The sequence below is a fragment of the Neomonachus schauinslandi genome, chromosome 2 (genome assembly GCF_002201575.2).
Source record: "Neomonachus schauinslandi chromosome 2, ASM220157v2, whole genome shotgun sequence".
Classification (NCBI taxonomy): domain Eukaryota; kingdom Metazoa; phylum Chordata; class Mammalia; order Carnivora; family Phocidae; genus Neomonachus; species Neomonachus schauinslandi.
In genome coordinates this window covers 171,261,839-171,283,161 of record NC_058404.1, presented here as the reverse complement: position 1 = coordinate 171,283,161, position 21,323 = coordinate 171,261,839, and the positions used below count along the sequence as shown (strand labels likewise).

The following is a 21,323-nucleotide window of genomic DNA, read 5'->3' as shown; positions in this document are numbered from 1 at the left end:
TGGAGGAGATAAAGAAGATACCACAACTAAATGCATCTGTGGTAGAAGGGGAAGTTAATCTTTTAGGCAACAGGTCTACAGCCACTCACGAAAACATCTCTATGAAATAGAAAAAAGTTGTTATATATACCTTAAATAAATCAAGTTCATTTTATACAAACCTCAGCTTCAACTGCTATTTCATACTTAGACTTCTTGCCTGGCATAGTTCGAATCAGATTCAATAGGCCATCTTCATCAATAATATTTGTCCCCAAGGCTGCTGCCTATTGATTAAAAATACAAATCATTACAACCATATCCTAGCCATTACTTTCTGTTAAAAAAAATAATACTAATTCTAGGGTCTCTTCATAGGTGCAAACCACATTTGTAAATTAGAATAACTGCAATATTTTTAAAAACCATATTCATGAAAAAGTACCATTAACTAGAGCAAATAACAAATACATCCCCTAAGAGTGATGGGTTGGCAATGGACGTGTCACATTAGCACTTCTGCGGACTACTTTATCTTTTCTTCTACCCTAGGAGGGGCAGAGCCACTAGGGCCTTCCAAGATGGACTCGCCTGAAGTTTTTGTTTTCCCCCATCATCTTCCCTGCTAAAATAACTCCGATGTGTCCAGCTCCAAGTGATGAATTCTGACTGAAGAATCAGAAAAGTCCTCATTCTCCCCCAAACTCCCTTATAAGCTATGAAAAGCCACGTGACAGCTCCAGCCAATCAGACCTAAGGGGAATTCTGTAAGAGCTATTTCCAGGAAAACTCTTCTAAGGCCACTCACCGCTCCTGTGACATCTTGCACTGCTTCCTTTTTCCTGCCTTAAATGTGGACTTGAATGCCTACAGCTACAGTTACCTGGCAACACAAGGCAACATGCACAGAGACTAAAGCTACCACAGTAAAGGTGACAGAAATGGAGGATGGAAGGAGCCTAACTACATCACTGACCTGCTGGGCCATCGCCAGCAACTGCCTACCTCTGGGATTCTTGTTGGGTAAGAAAATAAGCAGCTATTCGCCAAACCACACTTACCAGATATTCTGTTACCTGGAGCTAAATATAATTTTCCCCAACACAAAAAGAGCTTTCAATAAACAGAACTTAAGATGGAGTATACAGTGGCATATATAGGAATATTTAGGAGTAAAAGAAAAAGAAAACGGTATTTGCTTCTATCTATGAAAAATGATCTAAACTAGAATACTACACTAAGAAAGTCAACTACACAGGAACTGTGCCTTCAACTGGAAAACCAAAATCTTGACGTTGAAGCCAAGGACACTTCTGTGGAAGAAATAATATAGGGATGAAATTACTTTTTCCAACTGTTTTCTTCATTTAATTCTGTGTAGAGGGCATTGCTACAAATGGTCCCAGTAAGACCCTGCCAAGGCAAGCAGGCTATTTCACTGTGTTGAGAAGACAGCAGGACCCACCTTATCACTCTTGGACTGTCCACTATCACGACCCATGACAAGGTAGTTTGTTTTCTTGCTGACATTTCCTGTTACTTTGCCCCCGTAACGCTCAATTAGAGACTTGGCCTCATCTCGTTCAATGGACTCCAGCACTCCTGTGATTACAAATGTAAGGCCCTCCAAGCAATTTTCAGCTCCCTAAAAACCAAAATGTTCAAGCAGAGAGGAAATTACATGGTAGCCTTCCAAAGAAATATTTGGCATCAAAACTGCAGGAAGTTGATTTTTCTCATTTGACATCATAAATAATCTCAGCATGAAAAATCTGCAGGAAATTCACTGCAAATAAGCAGAACCTGAAATTAAATCCTGAGAAATTCTTACGGAGGTTAGCATTTAATAAACTTAACAAAACCAGCAATGAAAAATATACATCCAATACAGTTCACAAAGCTTATTAAAATTATCTATTCATACTACTCTTGTGGTTTTTTTTAATATTTAAACCACTAGTTAGGGCGCCTGGGTGGCTCAGTTGGTTAAGCGACTGCCTTCGGCTCAGGTCATGATCCTGGAGTCCCCGGATCGAGTCCCATATCGGGCTCCTTGCTCAGCAGGGGGTCTGCTTCTCCCTCTGACCCTCCCCCCTCTCATGTGCTCTCTCTCTCTCTCATTCTCTCTCTCAAATAAATGAATAGAATCTTTAAAAAAAAAAAAAAACACTAGTTAACTTGCAAAACTTTAAATAAACAACTAGATGCAATCCACCTACAGAATTTGTTATTGTTAAAAAAGGAAAGATTTGACTCTAAAAAGGCTAAACAAGTTTGAGCTTCAGCCCTTCTCTCTGCTTACTCTATGACAGAAAATCTAACAACCTGCGAGTAACTTAAAGGCAAGATCTTATTACCTCCTGATTAGAAAGATAATTCGATATACAAAAGACAATGGCCAAAGAGAACTGGGTGGAGGAGACATTTAATCTTAATTGGAACTATGTACAGTTATAGACTTCTTTAAATTTTTGCAATGGTTCAATAAAATGATAGAACCAAGCAAAACGAAAATTATGTAAACCATTCCAAGTTACTTATTACCCTTTGAATAGAGAATTAAGATCAACATAAACTTAAAACAGGCCTGCAAGGAAGAAGCTAAACGAAATTCAAAGACTGGGTGGGGGGAAAAAAAAGCTATGAATCTGCTTGGAGAGAAATGGTTTGATTAACAACATCTCAAGGTCCCTACAAGCCTTATGATTCTAGGACTGAAATGATCTTGTGAACACTAAAGTATTTAAATTCTTCTCAACAAATTCAAAATGACCCTGGAAAAGTCCACATGCAAGCCTCTATCCCATACCCTAATCACCTATCCTGAATTATTACCCATTGTGGCTCTGAATATATATTTTACAACCAATCTCAGCACTTTTAGCCTCTCAACCAAACTCTTCCACTCTAGAACACTTACTGCGGGACCAGCAAGCTACCCAATATCCTCAACCTCTACTCAATATTTCCTCCACCACCTTGCCTTCACTGAGTCCCCTCAGGACTCCACTATGCCTAAAGTCCTCTCAAGCAGGGGCGCCTGGGTGGCTCAGTCGGTTAAGTTTCTGCCTTTGGCTCACGTCATGATCTCAAGGTCCTGGGATCGAGCCCTGCATCAGGCTCCCTGCTCAGCTAGGAGTCTGCTTCTCCCTCTCCCTCTGCCCCAACCCCTCCACCCCACTTGTGTGCTCTCTCTCAAATAAATAAAATCTTAAAAAAAAAAAAAAAAGTCCTCCCAAGCAGAGGAGCTTGTTGAGTCTTTCTTAAGAGTCTGTCTTACACCACATGCAAGAGGCAAGGCTGACATCTTCCTCTAGCCTCCTACACAACCCACCAGCCCCTTAAGGTTCACCCTCACCCCTTCTTTATTAGTGAAACTACTAATCTCCATTTGTGACCTGAATCCCCTCCGCTTCTACCTTCTCAGAAATCTCATACTACATTTGATTATCCTTCTCTTTCTGGTACGCCTTCAATCTCTCTTTCTGGTGGATCCACACTACCAGCAAAAAGTACTAGTCCATGATTACCATATTCCTCAAAACGGAGCCCCTCTAGGATTATGAGTTACTTAAAGGACAATTTTTCTTTATAGTATCAAGCAGTAATTCATTACATGAATAAATATCCCTAATTCACAAAGATGGTGACTAAGGCTTTTCTGTTGTTTTTTTTTTTAAGATTTTATTTTTTTAAGTAATCTCTCCACCCAATGTGGGGATCAACCCCACAACCCTGAGACCAAGAGTCACACACTCCGCAGACTGAACCAGCCAGGCACCCCTCTGTTTTTAATTATCAATGCTCTGCTGCTGTGAACATAGTGAATACATGCATGGACCCAGGGGCCAGAGGCCCTGACAGAACAGCCTGCCCTCTCAGCATTCATACCTTTGGTATTTCTTTGGAGCCCAGAGCTTTGGGGCCTTCTCTATTTAAGTAGCTTCGATAAGCTTGATAATTAGTGCGTCTCTTCTCAGAATCTTCAGGACTTACAGACTTTGGGGAAAGGGGGGAAAAAAGGCGAAATTCATGTAAAATTAAAAAACATTAAGTCACTTCTTTGTTTAGAAATTAACATTTTTAGCTACACAGGGACTCCCCAGTTTAGGCATGCCTGGCTTATAAACCTCCCTGCATCAGCTCTTCTCAAGCCTTTTGACCCTCTAAAGGCACATACTGCAAGGGCAGATTAGGTACACAAGCCAAATTGCTAGCCCCAAAGACACAAAAAAAGTGTATTTTATTTCAAAAATTCATGTGAATTTCAAGTTCTTTTCCATAATATATCCATGCATATTTTAATGAAAAAATTAATTTTCCCCCAAGTATACCTGATCACACAAGAAGATACCCTATGTTATCTTATCCTATACCCTTGCACACCCCTAAAACAAAGTAAATGGCCCTATACCTCTGAGTATATGAGCACAACAGGCTGAGAATTGATGGCTTCATATACACAGCAGGTTCAAACAACAGGCAAGCTTTATTCCCAAAAGTAGACACATTCTATATGCCACCCCTCCCTTCCAGGTTTAATCTCTCCTATTCTGTTTCTCTCAGGGGACCTTACTATGGGTCTATCTCAGAAAATCCTGGGGAAACTTTTTAAACTCTATATATCCCTGGACTCACTCTAATTTTCTGATTCAGATATATGTGGTTATGGCCAGGGCATGTGTATTTGGGGGAAAAACATCCTAGATAATTCTGATTTGAGAACCACTACAAGAATGGTCTCTTGTTTTTTCTACTTCCTATTTCACATTTTTTTAACTTATAAGCCAGTTCAAATCCCTTTGAGAAGAGACAAAATATTACTTTTATACAAATAAATTATTTTAATCAATAAAGTAAGTAAGCTGCTCTGGTTATAAGTAAGCCGTTAGAGGCTGCTCCTAGACTCTAATCCTACTTTTTAACAGTGGTTCTCGTATCCATCTGAGCTTACTGAAATACACCTGTCTAGACTATAAAACCATATATTTAACAAGCTTCATAGGAGAGTCCAATGCATACCAAAATGGGAAAATTATTCATTTGTAACATTAATTCTATAAAAAACATAATTCTGAATTATAAACAACTTATAAAGTAACTTTGAAGCACACCCATTTATGAAGTCAAAATTACTTAACCAAGGTAGACTGAATTTATTAAACACTCTGATATTCCCCAAACGGCTAAAAGTAAAAGTTCTCAGTCATTTCTATTCCAACTGAAAAATAAGGTGAAGAGTAAAGTAACATGTAAAGATTTCTTCTCCTTTAATAAAAATAGACCAGCCTCTATAAAATGAACATGCTTAGTGTGCCTGAAGAAAAACATTCATCCACCAGGTAAGTATTTAGTGAAGAAAAACTGGAGACCAAAAAGTTAATTGTTCCCTTAAGCATATTTATGAGCACTGACCACAAACAAAAGTATCTAGAAATCACCATTTCACTGCTCTGCGCTAAAAAATAATGGTGATAAGCAGTTAAAATAGACAATATTCTACTTTTAATTGTAAGTGCCCAAGAGGCTTGAAGGAATAGTGGTTTCCCATTATGAATCTACGGTGGTTCCAAATTAGAGATTTTAAGAAATCCCTCAATTCTCAAATATATATGAAAACAAAGATTCTGAAAACTATTCTGCATTATTTGGTTTTTTTGCCTTTGCAAATGATTTCACTATCTCAACACTGTTATACAAGAGCAAAAAGGGATACACTCAGGACAAATGCAAATTATTTTAATAATAATAGCAAAAACATAGCACTTACTATGAACCAGGCACTATTCCAATATTCCAGAATACTAACTCAGATACCACTATTATCCCTGTTTTTACAAACGAGGAAACCAAAGCAGAGAGAGAGGAAGTAACATATCTGCTCAATGGCAGGGCAATGTGATCTGAAAATGGCTCCAGGGTCCATGCTCAGAGCCACCATGTTATTACACTGCTGTTTCTTGGGCCTCAGAGGACCTGAGTTCAAAGTTGGCCCTGCTACTTACTAGCTGCATGGTCTTGGAAAAGTTACTTAACTCTTTCATCAGCCTGTTTCCTCATCATTAAAAACTGAATAATAAAAGTAAGTCATCTTACAGGGTTGTTGTGAAGATTACATGAGATACCATATGTAATAGTGCAATATCTAATACACGCAATAATAAATATTGGCTAATATAGCTATATTAATAAGCTATATTCTGCAACAGCATCTAAGTCAGATAGCTTAAAAGTACTGTAATGATTTATAAAGCCAAAAATAAAACTTGAGAACAGTCAAACCCAAACCAACACATAGCCCCCAAATGATATACTTCTAGAAAATTTCTACCTCTTTTTTAGCTGGAGAACTTTTGGGTTTCTTAGGCGTTTTTGTCTGTCCTTTTAATTCAACAGCATTTTCTTTTCTTTTTGAAGCCACAGGCTCTGTTTCTTTATAAGAACTCTCTCCCTTTTTTTTCAAAAGGGCTACCTTGGAACTGGTTTTTGGAGAAGTTTCTCCTATTTTGTGAGGGGATGACTTCAAATGTTGCTGAGATCCTATTTTAGTTTGCTTCTTGGGACTGCAGTTCTTTCTGTCATCTGAAAATTGTTCTGTTTTTACTAGGAAGAAAGAAAAGATTATGACTGTTTTGGGAAAAAATGATACCCCCAAATCGAGATTTTTTTTTCATTTTCAACTGAATAATCTTAGTAGCACACAATGTCATATCATGATTTCTTAACATTCACATTAAGATTTTAGTTCTTTACACAGAACATTATTTTAAAAACTAAACATTTGTACATTTTTGTACAACCAGTTCAAATTAAAGGATCTGTCTTTTTGATTATAAATGACTTATGGGGTTCCTGTTATGACTTTTTAAATATAAATGACTTATGGGGCACCTATGAATTACTTATGGGCATCAGTTAAGCATCCACCTCTTGATTTCAGCTCAGGTCAGGATCTCAGGGTTGTAAGATCAAGCCCCGTATCAGGCTCCTCACTGGGCATGGGGCCTGCTTAAGATTCTCTCTCTCCTTCTGCCCCTCCCCCCCACCAAAATAAATAAATATAAATAACTCATCACTTCAAATGATATAGTAAACTACATCTAAGGACATGGCCTTTATTCCACAGATAAACTTCAATGATCTGAAACTTACAGAGAAAACTTACTGAGTAGAATGTCAACATAAAAAATCTGTGTTTGTAGGGGCACCTGGGTAGCTCAGTCAGTTAAGCGTCCAACTCTTGGTTTCAGCTCAGGTCATGATCTCAGGGTCGTGAGATCGAGGCCTGCATCAGACTCCCTGCTCCGCAGAGTCGGCTTCAGACTTTCTCCCTCTCCCTTCCACTATCTCCCTTCCCCTGCTCACCTGAGCACACACACCCTCTCTCACTCAAATAAATAAATAAATTTTTTTTTAATTTCTGTGTTTATAATATAGTCTGAAAGCCCAAATCCTGCAATTTCAAGACTATATAAATGAATTTACTTATAGGATTAAGACCATCTATATTAGCAGATACTGAGATTATCAAGACCAGTAAAAAATAAAACCTACAATCAGCAGGAGAGATTCAGATGACCTGGACAACTACAAGTCAATTCTATGAGCTCGAAACATCTAGTCCTTTGCCATCATCATATACTGAAGCCCACATGTTGCACTACACTTGGAAACTAACATTAACATGAAACCAAGAACTTAAATATATTTTTTACAACACTCATAGAGTAGACAGGCATTCAACACCAGCTAATATCCAAATATAGCTTTCAAAGTATCTAAGAAGAACATGCTTCAATATCCCTATGAAATAATGTCTACCTAACAATACAAGGCAATTTTTGAATAGAATGTTTAAACAGGTTATCACGAATTTTCTTCTGTAAATGTTCCAGGTTACTTTTCTCTGTTAGTATTACCTTTATGAGGAGATTTATGTTTTTCTGCTTTACTTAAATTGGCTTGGACAGATGAAAACGCTTCTCTCTCTCTTGGGTCCTTCCGAGCCTAAGAAAATTTGAAGTGTCAAATGTGACAAATAATAGGAAAACTACTACCACAAAATATGTTGTTAAAATGGACCAAAGTTTTGGGCGCCTGGGTGGCTCAGTTGGTTAAGCGACTGCCTTCGGCTCAGGTCATGATCCTGGAGTCCCGGGATCGAGTCCCGCATCGGGCTCCCTGCTCAGCGGGGGGTCTGCTTCTCCCTCTGATCCCCTTCCCTCTCGTGCTCTCTGTCTCTCATTCTCTGTCTCTCAAATAAATAAATAAAATCTTTAAAAAAAAAAAAAAAAATGGACCAAAGTTTTAATTTAATTAAGTTTTAATTCTAAGATTAAGGGTCACCTTCCAAAGCAAGAAGACAATACAATAAATTTTCATTCATTCATCCATACAATTTCTGGCAAAACGAAGCATTTTTTCTTACGTTTAACTTTACAGATGAGGAAACTGTTGAAAGGTTATAAAAAATACATCTATAAAAAATTATCACAGTTGTTCCCAACTTGTCAGAATGGAAGACTTGCTTCTGTTTCTTTCATCTCAATTCTCAAATTATATTATGCAGCTGAAAACTAAAATCTAAACCCAAAAGACTAAATTAAAAAAACAATCTAAAGCTTAATAGAGCACCTTTCTCAAGAGGAAAGAAAAAAATCCACTCTCTCCACTGCTCCCTCAAATCTCCATTTTACAAAGAGGTCATAAATCGGGATACATAACACAGTATTCTTTTTTTAATAATTATAATCTGAATGCCTTTCAGGGGAGTAAGGCTTTTCAAATGACAAAGTCCTCCCAACTCCTTATTGTCTTATACCCACCTTCTGTAAAATCTTTTAAAATAGTCAGATATTGATACGGACAATATTAATAGAATATGATTCAGTGAAAACTAGGCTAACTTTTTGGAGATCACGTACATAAGAACCCATTTGTGACAGAGAATAAGTAAAAGTTACAATTCATTGTTTTGTGAAGAAGGGTTCTGGTTGACTTCTTTACCAAGAAGTTTCTCGATAAGCTTCTCCAAAAACATTTTTATAAATTAAAATAATTTAGCTTCTTTCTAGAAGAGTGACTCATGGTTGTATCTCCAGAGCCTCGAATACACAGGTATGAAAGGAAACACTGATCTGCAGTGTATATTCAGAGTGCAAACAAACAGCCTGGTGAAACGCCACCTTTTTGGTCTTGGGTTCTTCATCCAACATGGCTAACGTTCTGGCAAACTCTTCATCTTCATGTAGTTGTCTCTCCAGCTGTAAAAAGTACCAACAGAGTAAGTTGCTTTCTTTCTTTCTGTAAATGAAAGTTTTTAAATGTTTGAGTCATGATACTTAGAAGAAACTGGAAAAAACATTTTCCAGAAAGTATGACATTCTTCTACTTAATATTAATAGTTCAGTATCACAGGTTTGCTTCATTAAGCCAAATTAGATTTCAGAACATTTATTTCTAATTTTACGGGTGCAATAGACAAACTGAACGTATTTTTTTTTTTTAAAGATTTATTTATTTATTTGAGAGAGCGAGAATGAGAGAGAGAGAGTACATGAGAAGGGGGAGGGTTAGAGGGAGAAGCAGGCTCCTCGCTGAGCAGGGAGCCCGATGTGGGACTCGATCCAGGGACTCCAGGATCATGACCTGAGCCGAAGGCAGTCGCTTAACCAACTGAGCCACCCAGGCGCCCCAAACTGAACGTATTTTAAAGTCACATTTCTCACTTATAAAGTTCAAATTCTTAACGGTTCCAATACAACATTTATAGATCTCTTATTTCTATTTATTTTGAACTCTACAAAGAGCTCTGAAAAGAATCTCACCCTAACAGAAAAACAGTCTGAAGGGCACAAAAAAAGTAAATCTAAGAAATCAAGAAAACTATATATTTTCTTTGCACACAATAATATATATACAAATGTAAATATCACTTACAATCATCAAACTCTAATTTTCAATTACTAATTCAAATGTATCTATTCTGACTGTTCTGAAAACTTAAGTCATCATATCAGAAGTTTTCCTAACATGCTAATCATAACACACAGATATTCTAATTACTTTGTTGTTATTTCTAGTGTTTTCATTTGCAGCAAAATGGGAGCTTTTCCAGGAAAGAATGTGTAGCAGTGGAATATATTTCTCATTTACAAACTAACTGGTGTTATGCCCCTGATAAAATGGCTTAAAGTAACATCAAACAAAAGTCTCCTTATATTATTCAAACAAAGGAAAGAACCTCCAAATCCATCCAGTCCAAAAGAAAAGGCTTGGAAATTGGCATATACCTGATGAGAACACAGTAACCAAGCCTTTTCTTGTTTTTTCTAAAATGAACTCGAGCTACACCAAACCATAAGCAAGCTAGACAGATGCACATCAATACATTCTCTGTTGCCTTATACTTACCATAACTGAACTACACATCTAATGCTAAAAACAATATGAAAGATCTTCATCATCGAAAGGTCCTTCAAACTCTAAACCTCCAATTGCCCTGCAAGGATTTCTGGTTGAACTCTACACCATTTTCCCCAAATTTCACACTATGTAGTACACTTCTAGTAAAAAAGGATCTTTTCCCCAAACTTCACACTACACTATGTAGTATACTTCTAGTAAAAAAGGATCTGAGAAGCCAGAACAGAAGAAATGTAAATACTCTCATCAGAAATTCATTATTGGTAATTATGACATTATAGTTTATGTAATTCAGTGTAATCAAATAAGATGGAAAAGATTTTGAAAACACAAACTACAAACTGCTAAAGTAATAAAATGTGATCAGATATATTTCAGAAAACTGGAATACTGTTCTCTCACAATATTTAGTAAGAGCCTTTTCTATGCAAAGGACTAAAATAAGCACTGATGTCACAAAGGCTGAGTGAAACAAACAGCCTGGGTGGGTGGAGCTTAGAGCCTACATATAGGGAGACAGATAAATAGCAATTACAATAAATGTTTAAAAAACGGGGTACACAAAAGATTGGGATCATTCCCTGCCTATTTTCAGACCACAATGCTTGGAAACTAGAACTCAATCACAAGAGGAAAGTCGGAAAGAACTCAAATACATGGAGGCTAAAGAGCATCCTACTAAAGAACGAATGGGTCAACCAGGAAATTAAAGAAGAATTTAAAAAATTCATGGAAACCAATGAAAATGAAAACACAACTGTTCAAAATCTTTGGGATGCAGCAAAGGCGGTCCTAAGAGGAAAGTATATAGCAATACAAGCCTTTCTCAAGAAACAAGAAAGGTCTCAAGTACACAACCTAACCCTACACCTAAAGGAGCTGGAGAAAGAACAGCAAATAAAGCCTAACCCCAGCAGGAGAAGAGAAATAATAATGATCAGAGCAAAAATCAATGAAATAGAAACTAAAAGAACAGTAGAACAGATCAACGAAACTAGGAGCTGGTTCTCTGAAAGAATTAACAAGATTGATAAACCCCTGGCCAGACTTATCAAAAAGAAAAGAGAAATGACCCAAATCAACAAAATCATGAATGAAAGAGGAGAAATCACAACCAACACCAAAGAAATACAATTATAAGAACATATTATGAGCAACTCTGCCAGCAAATTAGATAACCTGGAAGAAATGGATGCATTCCTAGAGGTGTATCAACTACCAAAACTGAACGAGGAAGAAATAGAAAACCTGAACAGACCTATAACCACTAAGGAAATTGAAGCAGTCATCAAAAATCTCCCAACAAACAAAAGCCCAGGGCCAGATGGCTTCCCAGGGGAATTCTACCAAACATTTAAAGAAGAATTAATACCTATTCTTCTGAAACTGTTCCAAAAAATAGAAATGGAAGGAAAACTTCCAAACTCATTTTATGAGGCCACCATTACCTTGACCCCAAAACCAGACAAAGACCCCATCAAAAAGGAGAATTACAGACCAATATCCCTGATGAACATGGATGCAAAAATTCTCATCAAAATACTAGCCAATAGGATCCAACAGTACATTAAAAGGATTATTCACCACGACCAAGTGGGACTTATCCCTGGGCTGCAAGGTTGGTTCAACATCCGCAAATCAATCAACGTGATACAATACATTAACAAAAGAAAGAACAAGAACCATATGATCCTCTCAATAGATGCAGAAAAAGCATTTGACAAAGTACAGCATCCTTTCTTGATCAAAACTCTTCAGAGTATAGGCATAGAGGGTACATACCTCAATATCATAAAAGCCATCTATGAAAAACCTACAGCGAATATCATTCTCAATGGGGAAAAATTGAGAGCTTTCCCCCTAAGGTCAGGAATGCGGCAGGGATGTCCACTATCACCACTGCTATTCAACATAGTATTAGAAGTCCTAGCCACAGCAATCAGACAACAAAAAGAAATCAAAGGCATCCAAATCGGCAAAGAAGAAGTCAAACTCTCACTCTTTGCAGATGATATGATACTTTATGTGGAAAACCCCAAAGACTCCACCCCAAAACTGCTAGAACTCATACAGGAATTCAGTAAAGTGGCAGGATATAAAATCAATGCACAGAAGTCAGTGGCCATTCCTATACACCAACAACAAGACAGAAGAAAGAGAAATTAAGGAGTCGATCCCATTTACAATTGCACCCAAAACCATAAGATACCTAGGAATAAATCTAACCAAAGAGGCAAAGGATCCGTACTCAGAAAACTATAAAATACTCATGAAAGAAACTGAGGAAGACACAAAGAAATGGAAAAACGTTCCATGCTCATGGATTGGAAGAACAAATATTGTGAAGATGTCAATGCTACCTAGAGCAATCTACACATTCAGTGCAATCCCTATCCAAATACCATCCACTTTTTTCAAAGAAATGGAACAAATAATCCTAAAATTTGTATGGAACCAGAAAAGACCCCAAATAGCCAGAGGAATGTTGAAAAAGAAAAGCAAAGCTGGCGGCATCACAATTCTGGACTTCCAGCTCTATTACAAAGCTGTCATCATCAAGACAGTATGGTACTGGCAAAAAAACAGACACATAGATCAATGGAACAGAATAGAGAGCCCAGAAATGGACCCTCAACTCTATGGTCAACTAATCTTTGACAAAGCAGGAAAGAATGTCCAATGGAAAAAAGACAGTCTCTTCAACAAATGGTGTTGGGAAAACTGGAGAGCCACATGCAGAAGAATGAAACTGGACCATTTCCTTACACCACACACAAAAATAGACTCAAAATGGTTGAAAGACCTCAATGTGAGACAGGAGTCCATCAAAATCCTAAAGGAGAACACAGGCAGCAACCTCTTCGACCTCAGCCGCAGCAACTTCTTCCTAGAAACATCGCCAAAGGCAAGGGAAGCAAGGGCAAAAATGAACTATTTGGACCTCATCAAGATAAAAAGCTTTTGCACAGCAAAAGAAACAGTCAACAAAACCGAAAGACAACCGACAGAATGGGAGAAGATATTTGCAAATGACATATCAGATAAAGGGCTAGTATCCAAAATCTATAAAGAACTTATCAAACTCAACACCCAAAGAACAAAGAAGCCAATCAAGAAATGGGCAGAAGACATGAACAGACATTTGTCCAAAGAAGACATCCAAATGGCCAACAGACACATGAAAAAGTGCTCAACATCGCTTGGCATCAGGGAAATCCAAATCAAAACCTCAATGAGATACCACCTCACACCAGTCAGAATGGCTAAAATTAACAAGTCAGGAAATGACAGATGTTGGCGGGGACGCAGAGAAAGGGGAACCCTCCTACACCGTTGGTGGGAATGCAAGCTGGTGCAGCCACTCTGGAAAACAGTATGGAGGTTCCTCAAAAAGTTGAAAATAGAGCTACCATACGACCCAGCAACTGCACTACTGGGTATTTACCCCAAAGATACAAAAGTAGGGATCTGAAGGGGTACGTGCACCCCGATGTTTATAGCAGCAATGTCCACAAGAGCCAAACTGTGGAAAGAGCCAAGATGTCCATCAACAGATGAATGGATAAAGAAGATGTGGTATATATATACAATGGAATATTATGCAGCCATCAAAAGGAATGAGATCTTGCCATTTGCAACGACGTGGATGGAACTGGAGGGTATTATGCTGAGCGAAATAAGTCAATCAGAGAAAGACATGTATCATATGACCTCACTGATACGAGGAATTCTTAATCTCAGGAAACAAACTGAGGCTTGCTGGAGTGGGGGGTGGGGTGGGAGGGATGGGGTGACTGGGTGATAGACACTGGGGAGGGTATGTGCTCTGGTAAGCGCTGTGAATTGTGCAAGACTGTTGAATCTCAGATCTGTACCTATGAAACAAATAATGCAATATATGTTAAGAAAAAAAAAAAAGAAGGGCGCCTGGGTGGCTCAGTTGGTTGGGCGACTGCCTTCGGCTCGGGTCATGGTCCTGGAGTCCCAGGATCGAGTCCCGCATTGGGCTCCCCCTGCTCGGCGGGGAGTCTGCTTCTCCCTCTGACCCTCCTCCGTCTCATGCTCTCTGTCTCTCATTCTCTCTGTCTCAAATAAATAAATAAAATAAAATAAAATAAAATAAAGAAGATAGCAGGAGGGGAAGAATGAAGGGGGGAAATCGGAGGAGTAGACGAACCATAAGAGACGATGGACTCTGAAAAACAAACTGAGGGTTCCAGAGGGGAGGGGGGGAGGATGGGTTAGCCTGGTGATGGGTATTAAAGAGGGCACGTTCTGCATGGAGCACTGGGTGTTATGCACAAACAATGAATCATGGAACACTACATCTAAAACTAATGATGTAATGTACGGGGATTAACATAACAATTAAAAAATTAAAAAAAATAAGTAGATAATACAGAAAGAGAGGTAACCTAGAGAGATAAGCCCTTCATAAACTAAAACCCAGCTTCAAATCAACAATCTCTAATTAAAACAAGGTTATCTTAGTTTGCTGATGCATCCAGCTGTGCTGTCAGAAGCAAAAACAAATCTCCTGATGAAATATAACAACATCTAGAACCTCCAATTCTCTCTACAAATTTGTTATGTACAGTGTCCAGAAATCAATCAGAAATAACAGGTACGTCAGGAGCAAAATGACTTGAAGGAAACCAAAACACACAGACAATATAAGCAGACCATCATGGAGTTCTAAGACAGAGACTTTTAAATAATTTTACTTAATAAAGGAAAGCAAAGACAACACTGAGAACTTTTATTTTAATTAAAAAATATAAATTTTGCGCACTGTGCATTTTTCTGATGAAAGGATCTCTAGCTTTTCAGGCTACTGCTCAGTGAAGGTGTTCAAAGAAGTCAAGCAACATAAATGCTGAAATACAAGTTTTATGCAAATGTAGACTTACAACAATTACTTGCTGCTTCTTTCTAGTCTGTTTTTCCAGCTGATTCTTTTCGAGTGTATGGGATGCACAGCATGCAAAATTTTGCACACAGTTTCACGGAGATGCCACCCCCCCCCCCAAACTCCTCTATGGACTTCTAAAGGTCCTTGAAACCACCCTGAATGACTCCAAATAAAGACAATTGAATTATTAAAAAAAATAATAATAATAAATAAAAAATAAAAAACAGGGTACAACACAGTATGTAGGAGGGGTTTCTAATATAGTTTAGAAAGTATGAGATAGTGACACTTAAGCTAATAAACAGGAAGGGGATTCAGGCATCAGGTATCAAGGTCTGGAGCCTCTGACAGAGACGAACACTCCTCCTTGAAACATTTTTCATTTGGCTTCCAGAAAATACCAAGCTTTCCTCATTTTCCTACTTCACTAGTCACTTTCTTAAATCTCCTTCGTTGGATCATATTCTTCTTCCTGACCTCTACATGTTAATAGTACCCTACAGTTCAATTCTGAGACTTCTTTTCTGTTTACATACTCTCTCCGTGATCTCATCCAGTTACACTGGTTTCAAGTACCATTCAAATGCTAATGATCCCCAAATATACATCTTCAGTTTAGACCTCCCCCCACTCCGCACCCTCCCCCTTGCACCCAGCTCCAGATTCCTCTATCCAAACACCTACTCTGCATCTCCATTTAGAAACCTATTAGACATCTCAAACTTAACTCGTCCAAAACAGAATTCTCTTCTTTGTACCAGTGTTCATTTTAATAAATGATATCACCATTCATCCAGTTGCTCAAGCCAAAAACCACGGAGTCATCTTTGCATCTTCTCGTTCCCTCCCACCTTACACGCAATCTGTCAGCAGCAACTAGAAGGCTGCACCTTCAAAGCACATACAGATTACGACTGCTTCGCACTATCCCTTCCATTATCACCCAGGTACAAGCCAACATCTTCTCTCACCTACCCAACCGTAGCAGTCTCCAAACTAATCTGCTTTTGATTTTGCCACACCCATGGTTTATTAGCCTCCCAGCAGCCAAAATAATTTGCTTTTAAGATCCATCAAATCATGTCACTTCTATAGTCAACCATTCCAATGGCTGGCTGCTCATCTCACAGAGACTAAAATCCAAAATCCTTACCATTCCAAGTACTTTTGGTAGGTTCCAGAGACTTGTCAAGACTTACAGGATTTCCAAATTCACTTGCTTTTCGGTTTAGAGGAAATCTTCCTCCAGGTAGTCAGCCCCATGGCTCACCATTATCATTTCATTTTGTTCCCCAGTGTCACTTCATCAGTGGGGACTTTCTAACCCCTCTATTTAAAATAGAACACTCATAACCCCACTAATCACCCCCAAAATTATCTATCCCTTTACTTGTCTTCATAGCAGTTATACTGACCTGACATATTTTTTAACTGCAGTATCCTTAACACCTAGCTAGAACTGTGCCACGCACTCAGGGCTCAGTATTTGTTGAATGAATATAACAGGTTTACCTCTCAAGAGAGTACTCTGAACTGGGACAGATTTAGGGATCATCAGCATATACACAGAACTTACAGCCACATGAGTGGACTGAAATTGCCCATAGTGAAAAGAAAATGGATATGACCAAATTAAATTATTTTAACTATACTAAAGAAGGCTTCCATTCAAAGAAATCTAATAATAAATCTTTAAATAATTACTCCCTGCTCTGATCACTTATCTTTTACATAAATTTAGATTTTTATATATTAGATTTTAACTTATTTTACACACAACTTTTTTTAAAATTTTATTTTATTATGTTATGTTAGTCACCATACATCATTAGTTTTTGATGTAGTGTCCCCACACAACTCTTATAATGACAGTCATTCCAAAATTAAACTAGAACATCCTGATTGTTTGCCTGAGTAGACTTTTTTTTTTTTAAGATTTTTATTTATTTGACAGAGAGAGAAACAGCGAGAGGGAACACAAGCAAGGGGGAGTGGGAGAGGGAGAAGCAGGCTTCCCGCTGAGCAGGGAGCCCAATGTGGGGCTCGATCCCAGGACCCTGGGATCATGACCTGAGCCGAAGGCAGACGCTTAATGACGGAGCCACCCAGGCACCCCTGCCTGAGTAGACTAAATAGCAAGGCACAACATCAAGTTGTTAATGATACTTAAACAAAATGCCAGTACCTCTGCATCCTCATCAAGTTGCAACTGCTTGGCGATGACTTCATCATTTAATCTGGAATCATCTGCATTTTGTGAAGGCTGTATTTCAAAGAAAATCAAGCAAGATCAGCATAAACCTTAAGTTAAAAATCAGGTGCTTTTTCTTGACTGCAGCTAACTAAATACACCAATGAGAGATAAGTTTATGCTATAAAATAGTCTCAGCGCACACCAGCCGGAAGTTATGTTCACAGCTACTCCCTGACCATATCCAATTTCCTAATGAACAAATATCCTACAAACAGATGGTTCTCACTTTAATCTATTGAAATGTTCAAAAGAAGTACACCCAAAAAGACCTGTAGACCAACATCTTGGCTTCAGAAATAGTCCAGAACATTGGCAAACCAGTATGTGTGAATGGTTACATTTATCCTATGGAGGCACTAATGAAATCAACAAACATACACCATTGGGCAGGTTTCCGATTACTAACCGGATGAGATCATGGGGAGAGTATGTAAACAGAAAAGAAGTCTCAGTCTTTTATACTTTCACTATAATTTATCTGTATTTGTTTCCTAAATGCCCAGAAAATAATAAGTCCAACATAAGCCAAAGTAAAAGGGTCAAAAGTATAACAGGTAAGCCCGATTTATAAGTTATATACTTATGACCTCATTTGGGAACAAGCTTACTGTCCAATTCAGTCTGGCTGAGGTCAATGGTAAAGTGAGTTTGTATTCTGAGTATTTAAATTCTACGAATTGTAATTTATCCTTATGATTTAAATTATCTTTTCCCACTTCCAAATACAAAAAAAAATTAAATGTGCAGGGGCGCCTGGGCAGCTCAGTCGGTTAAGCGTCTGCCTTTGGCTCAGGTCATGATCCCAGGGTCCTAGGATCCAGCCCCATATCAGGCTCCCTGCTCAGTGGGGAGTCTGCTTCTCCTTCTCCCTCTGCTTGCTGCTCCCCCTGATTGTGCTGTCAAATAAATAAATAAAATCTTAAAAAGAATATTACATGTGCAATATTTTAACTTCCTCATCCTCTAAAATGATGGCAATATGTTTTATCCATAATCACAGGAAAATTATTTTCGTTAATAAAATATGTTGACCTTTTTTTAACATCCAAATTTCTCTTATTAATGTAACAGTGAATGGGTACAAATCATGAACATTCTTGCTTGCATGTAGAACACTCACCTCTTTTCTTTTGCTTGCTACCATCTTCTTATCTGATCTTTGGACACTTCCAGTTCCAAAATAATCAAGCACTGACGTGGGGGTAAGTTTTATTGGTGATAAAGGTTTATTCTTGGTCTTAGTGTTTTCTTCAATCTTTTTCATGTTTGCTGCTCCAAGATAACTATTTGTAGATCCTCCATTCTCTTTTGATTTAGAGGCTGCCTTCTTACACATGAAGTCATCTTCTTCATCTTAAATGGAATATAACCAAATACTATGATAAAACATCGATTCTAATTATATAAAGCAACCACTTCCACCAGCTTTATAAAAGGCATACCAGAGCTATAGAATGATTTCTTTTCTTCCTATCTCCTGAATTCAACTCATCCTCACATTCACCAATACCACAGATGTAATAAACAATTTCTGCCAATTAGCACCCAGAGTACACAAGTCTATTTATTTACTCATGTATTTGACAAATATTTACAGAGCTCCCACCGACACTGAGGACATAGCAGTGAATAAAAAAGACAAAATCCCTGACCTCGTGAAGCTTGGAGTCCAGAAGAGGAAACAGATACAGAAGTAAACAAATATATGCTGTCAAGCTGTAACTGCTATAAAGAAAAAGTAAAACAGGAAGAACGAAGTAAAGAGCAATGAGGGCTGCTCTTTCAGTTTCAGTCATCAGGGAAAGTCTCTTTGATAAGCAATAAGGATACCTCAGGCAATGAAAACTGCAAGTGCAGAAGCCTTCATGTGAGTGTGCTTGGAGGTCATTGTGACTGCAGCACAAGGAAGGGGCTACAGGACTAGAGTTAAGGTGACAGAGGAAGGGGCCAAATCATGGGGAACTTTCTAGGTCATGGAAAGAATGTTAGGTTCTATTTTAGAATGGGAATCACTGAAAAATTTTTAACAGAGTAGGAAGTGATCCAACTTAGGTCCTGTCTTTCAGAGAACACACTGTCAAGGGGTAAAAGCGAATGCAGGAAGACCATGTTGAAAGATATTGCTGTTCTAGAAGAAATGCTGACGCCTTGGACTAGGTGGTATTTGCAGAGGCGGCAAGAAGTTGTCAGAGTCTAGCTATATATGAAGGTGGACTGTCTAGCAATATCTACCCCTTCGTTTAAGACTTTAAGCATTTGTTTGGTGACATTTGAGCTTTCTAAAAATTTCCCATTAAACAACTGGTTTTAAAAGTCTTTCGAAGCTTTCTAGTCTTTCTAATGCTTAGATACAACAATGTACCTCAAAAGGGCCTAACTATACTTTTTTTTTTGTTTGGTTCAGTGATTCACAAGATAAAAAGCTGTGTTGGCCTAATAACAAAAGAAATCCAATAAAAGGAAAAATCTAAAAGGCAATTTTGAAGACTAGGTCACTGGGGATGGAGAGGGGCGCTTCATAAATCTGGTGGTCACTTCCTCTCAAGTACTCCCTCATTCAGCCAAAAGCATTTGCCAGGCACTGTGCTATTCCTATGTGGTTGTCATCTCAAAGAGGAAAGTACCTAAGATATGTAAAAATCAAAAAGGATTTAGTCTTACTTTCTAATTATTATGTTAAAATGAAACTATAAACTTTACAAAGCATAACCCTTACAGGTTTCCGATTACTAAACACAAAAAGTAATCCATCACTTACAGCAAATTCACTACAAATGAATTGTTCACTACAAATTCCCAAAGAATTTACACCTGATACTACCCTCCACGGGCCTGCAATAATCATGGATAAGTTTATAAGATGGCTCCATACTCCTTGCCACCAACAACTGAACCAGGAGTGGGCACTTGATCAAGATGGGGGCCAATCTTACCCTTGATCAGTTTGCTGAACTAATAAACTAAGGTACTAAAGATTCATTCCTGCATTCAGTGAGATATGATAGTGAGATATGACAGTGGCCTAACAAATTCCATTTTGCTTATAATAAGCTAGGTTTTTTACAGTAAGTAGGTTTTAACCTGCAACCAAAAGATTTTAATTAAAGCATACTTGTCTTATTTATCTTCAACTATAGTCAATCTACCTTCAAGCTTGAAATAAAAATTCATTCATAAATCTTCCTAAGCACATCCACGGCTAGATATACTTACCAGATTTCAGTTTAACCACTGTTAACAAGAGTCAGCCAGCAGACTAGGTTCAGTCACTCATATATCTGTTCTCCCTACTTGACAATCAGTCCTTCTCTGTCTCTGCCAGATGTGGGGAAAAGTGTCTGATTCAGATGGTTTTTGCAAAGGAGAAGTGACATGATCACCATCCCACCTAAGTATAACAGCCAGGAAAATCACCCTTAATAATCCTAATAACCATTAAGAATATAATCTGAAACTCTTTTCCTTTTCTGTAAGATAACAAAATAATGAACTGCTGTATACAGAAGCCCACATAATATTTTTAATTTATGGCTGGTTTATTTTAAACCCCTAGACTCAGTTAAGCTGTAGACTCAGTTAACCAAACCAGTAGCATTCACCAACAAACTATTCTACTTAGCAGTCAAAAAAATTATGCAAAGTACCCTTAAAAGAAGATTCAAAACAAGACCAACACTGCTGATATCCTGGCTTTAATTAAAAACAAAACAAAACAAACACAAAACCAGAACCTGCTAAGTATAGACAATCAAT

The 21,323-nt window shown here is 38.0% G+C and overlaps 1 protein-coding gene across 1 annotated transcript in view; it reads right to left on the bottom strand.

Moving 5' to 3' along the window:
- RFC1 (replication factor C subunit 1) overlaps nucleotides 1-21,323 on the bottom strand; it is a 71,383-nt gene that overhangs the window by 19,089 nt on the left and 30,971 nt on the right. The window contains exons 5-12 of the mRNA XM_044912749.1: nucleotides 18,691-18,923; nucleotides 17,502-17,579; nucleotides 9,165-9,242; nucleotides 7,899-7,986; nucleotides 6,311-6,582; nucleotides 3,871-3,978; nucleotides 1,445-1,624; nucleotides 162-266 (exon numbers count right to left, since the gene is read on the bottom strand). Of these exons, the coding sequence (XP_044768684.1) occupies nucleotides 162-266; nucleotides 1,445-1,624; nucleotides 3,871-3,978; nucleotides 6,311-6,582; nucleotides 7,899-7,986; nucleotides 9,165-9,242; nucleotides 17,502-17,579; nucleotides 18,691-18,923 (1,142 nt within the window). The remainder of the gene's footprint in view (nucleotides 1-161; nucleotides 267-1,444; nucleotides 1,625-3,870; nucleotides 3,979-6,310; nucleotides 6,583-7,898; nucleotides 7,987-9,164; nucleotides 9,243-17,501; nucleotides 17,580-18,690; nucleotides 18,924-21,323) is intronic.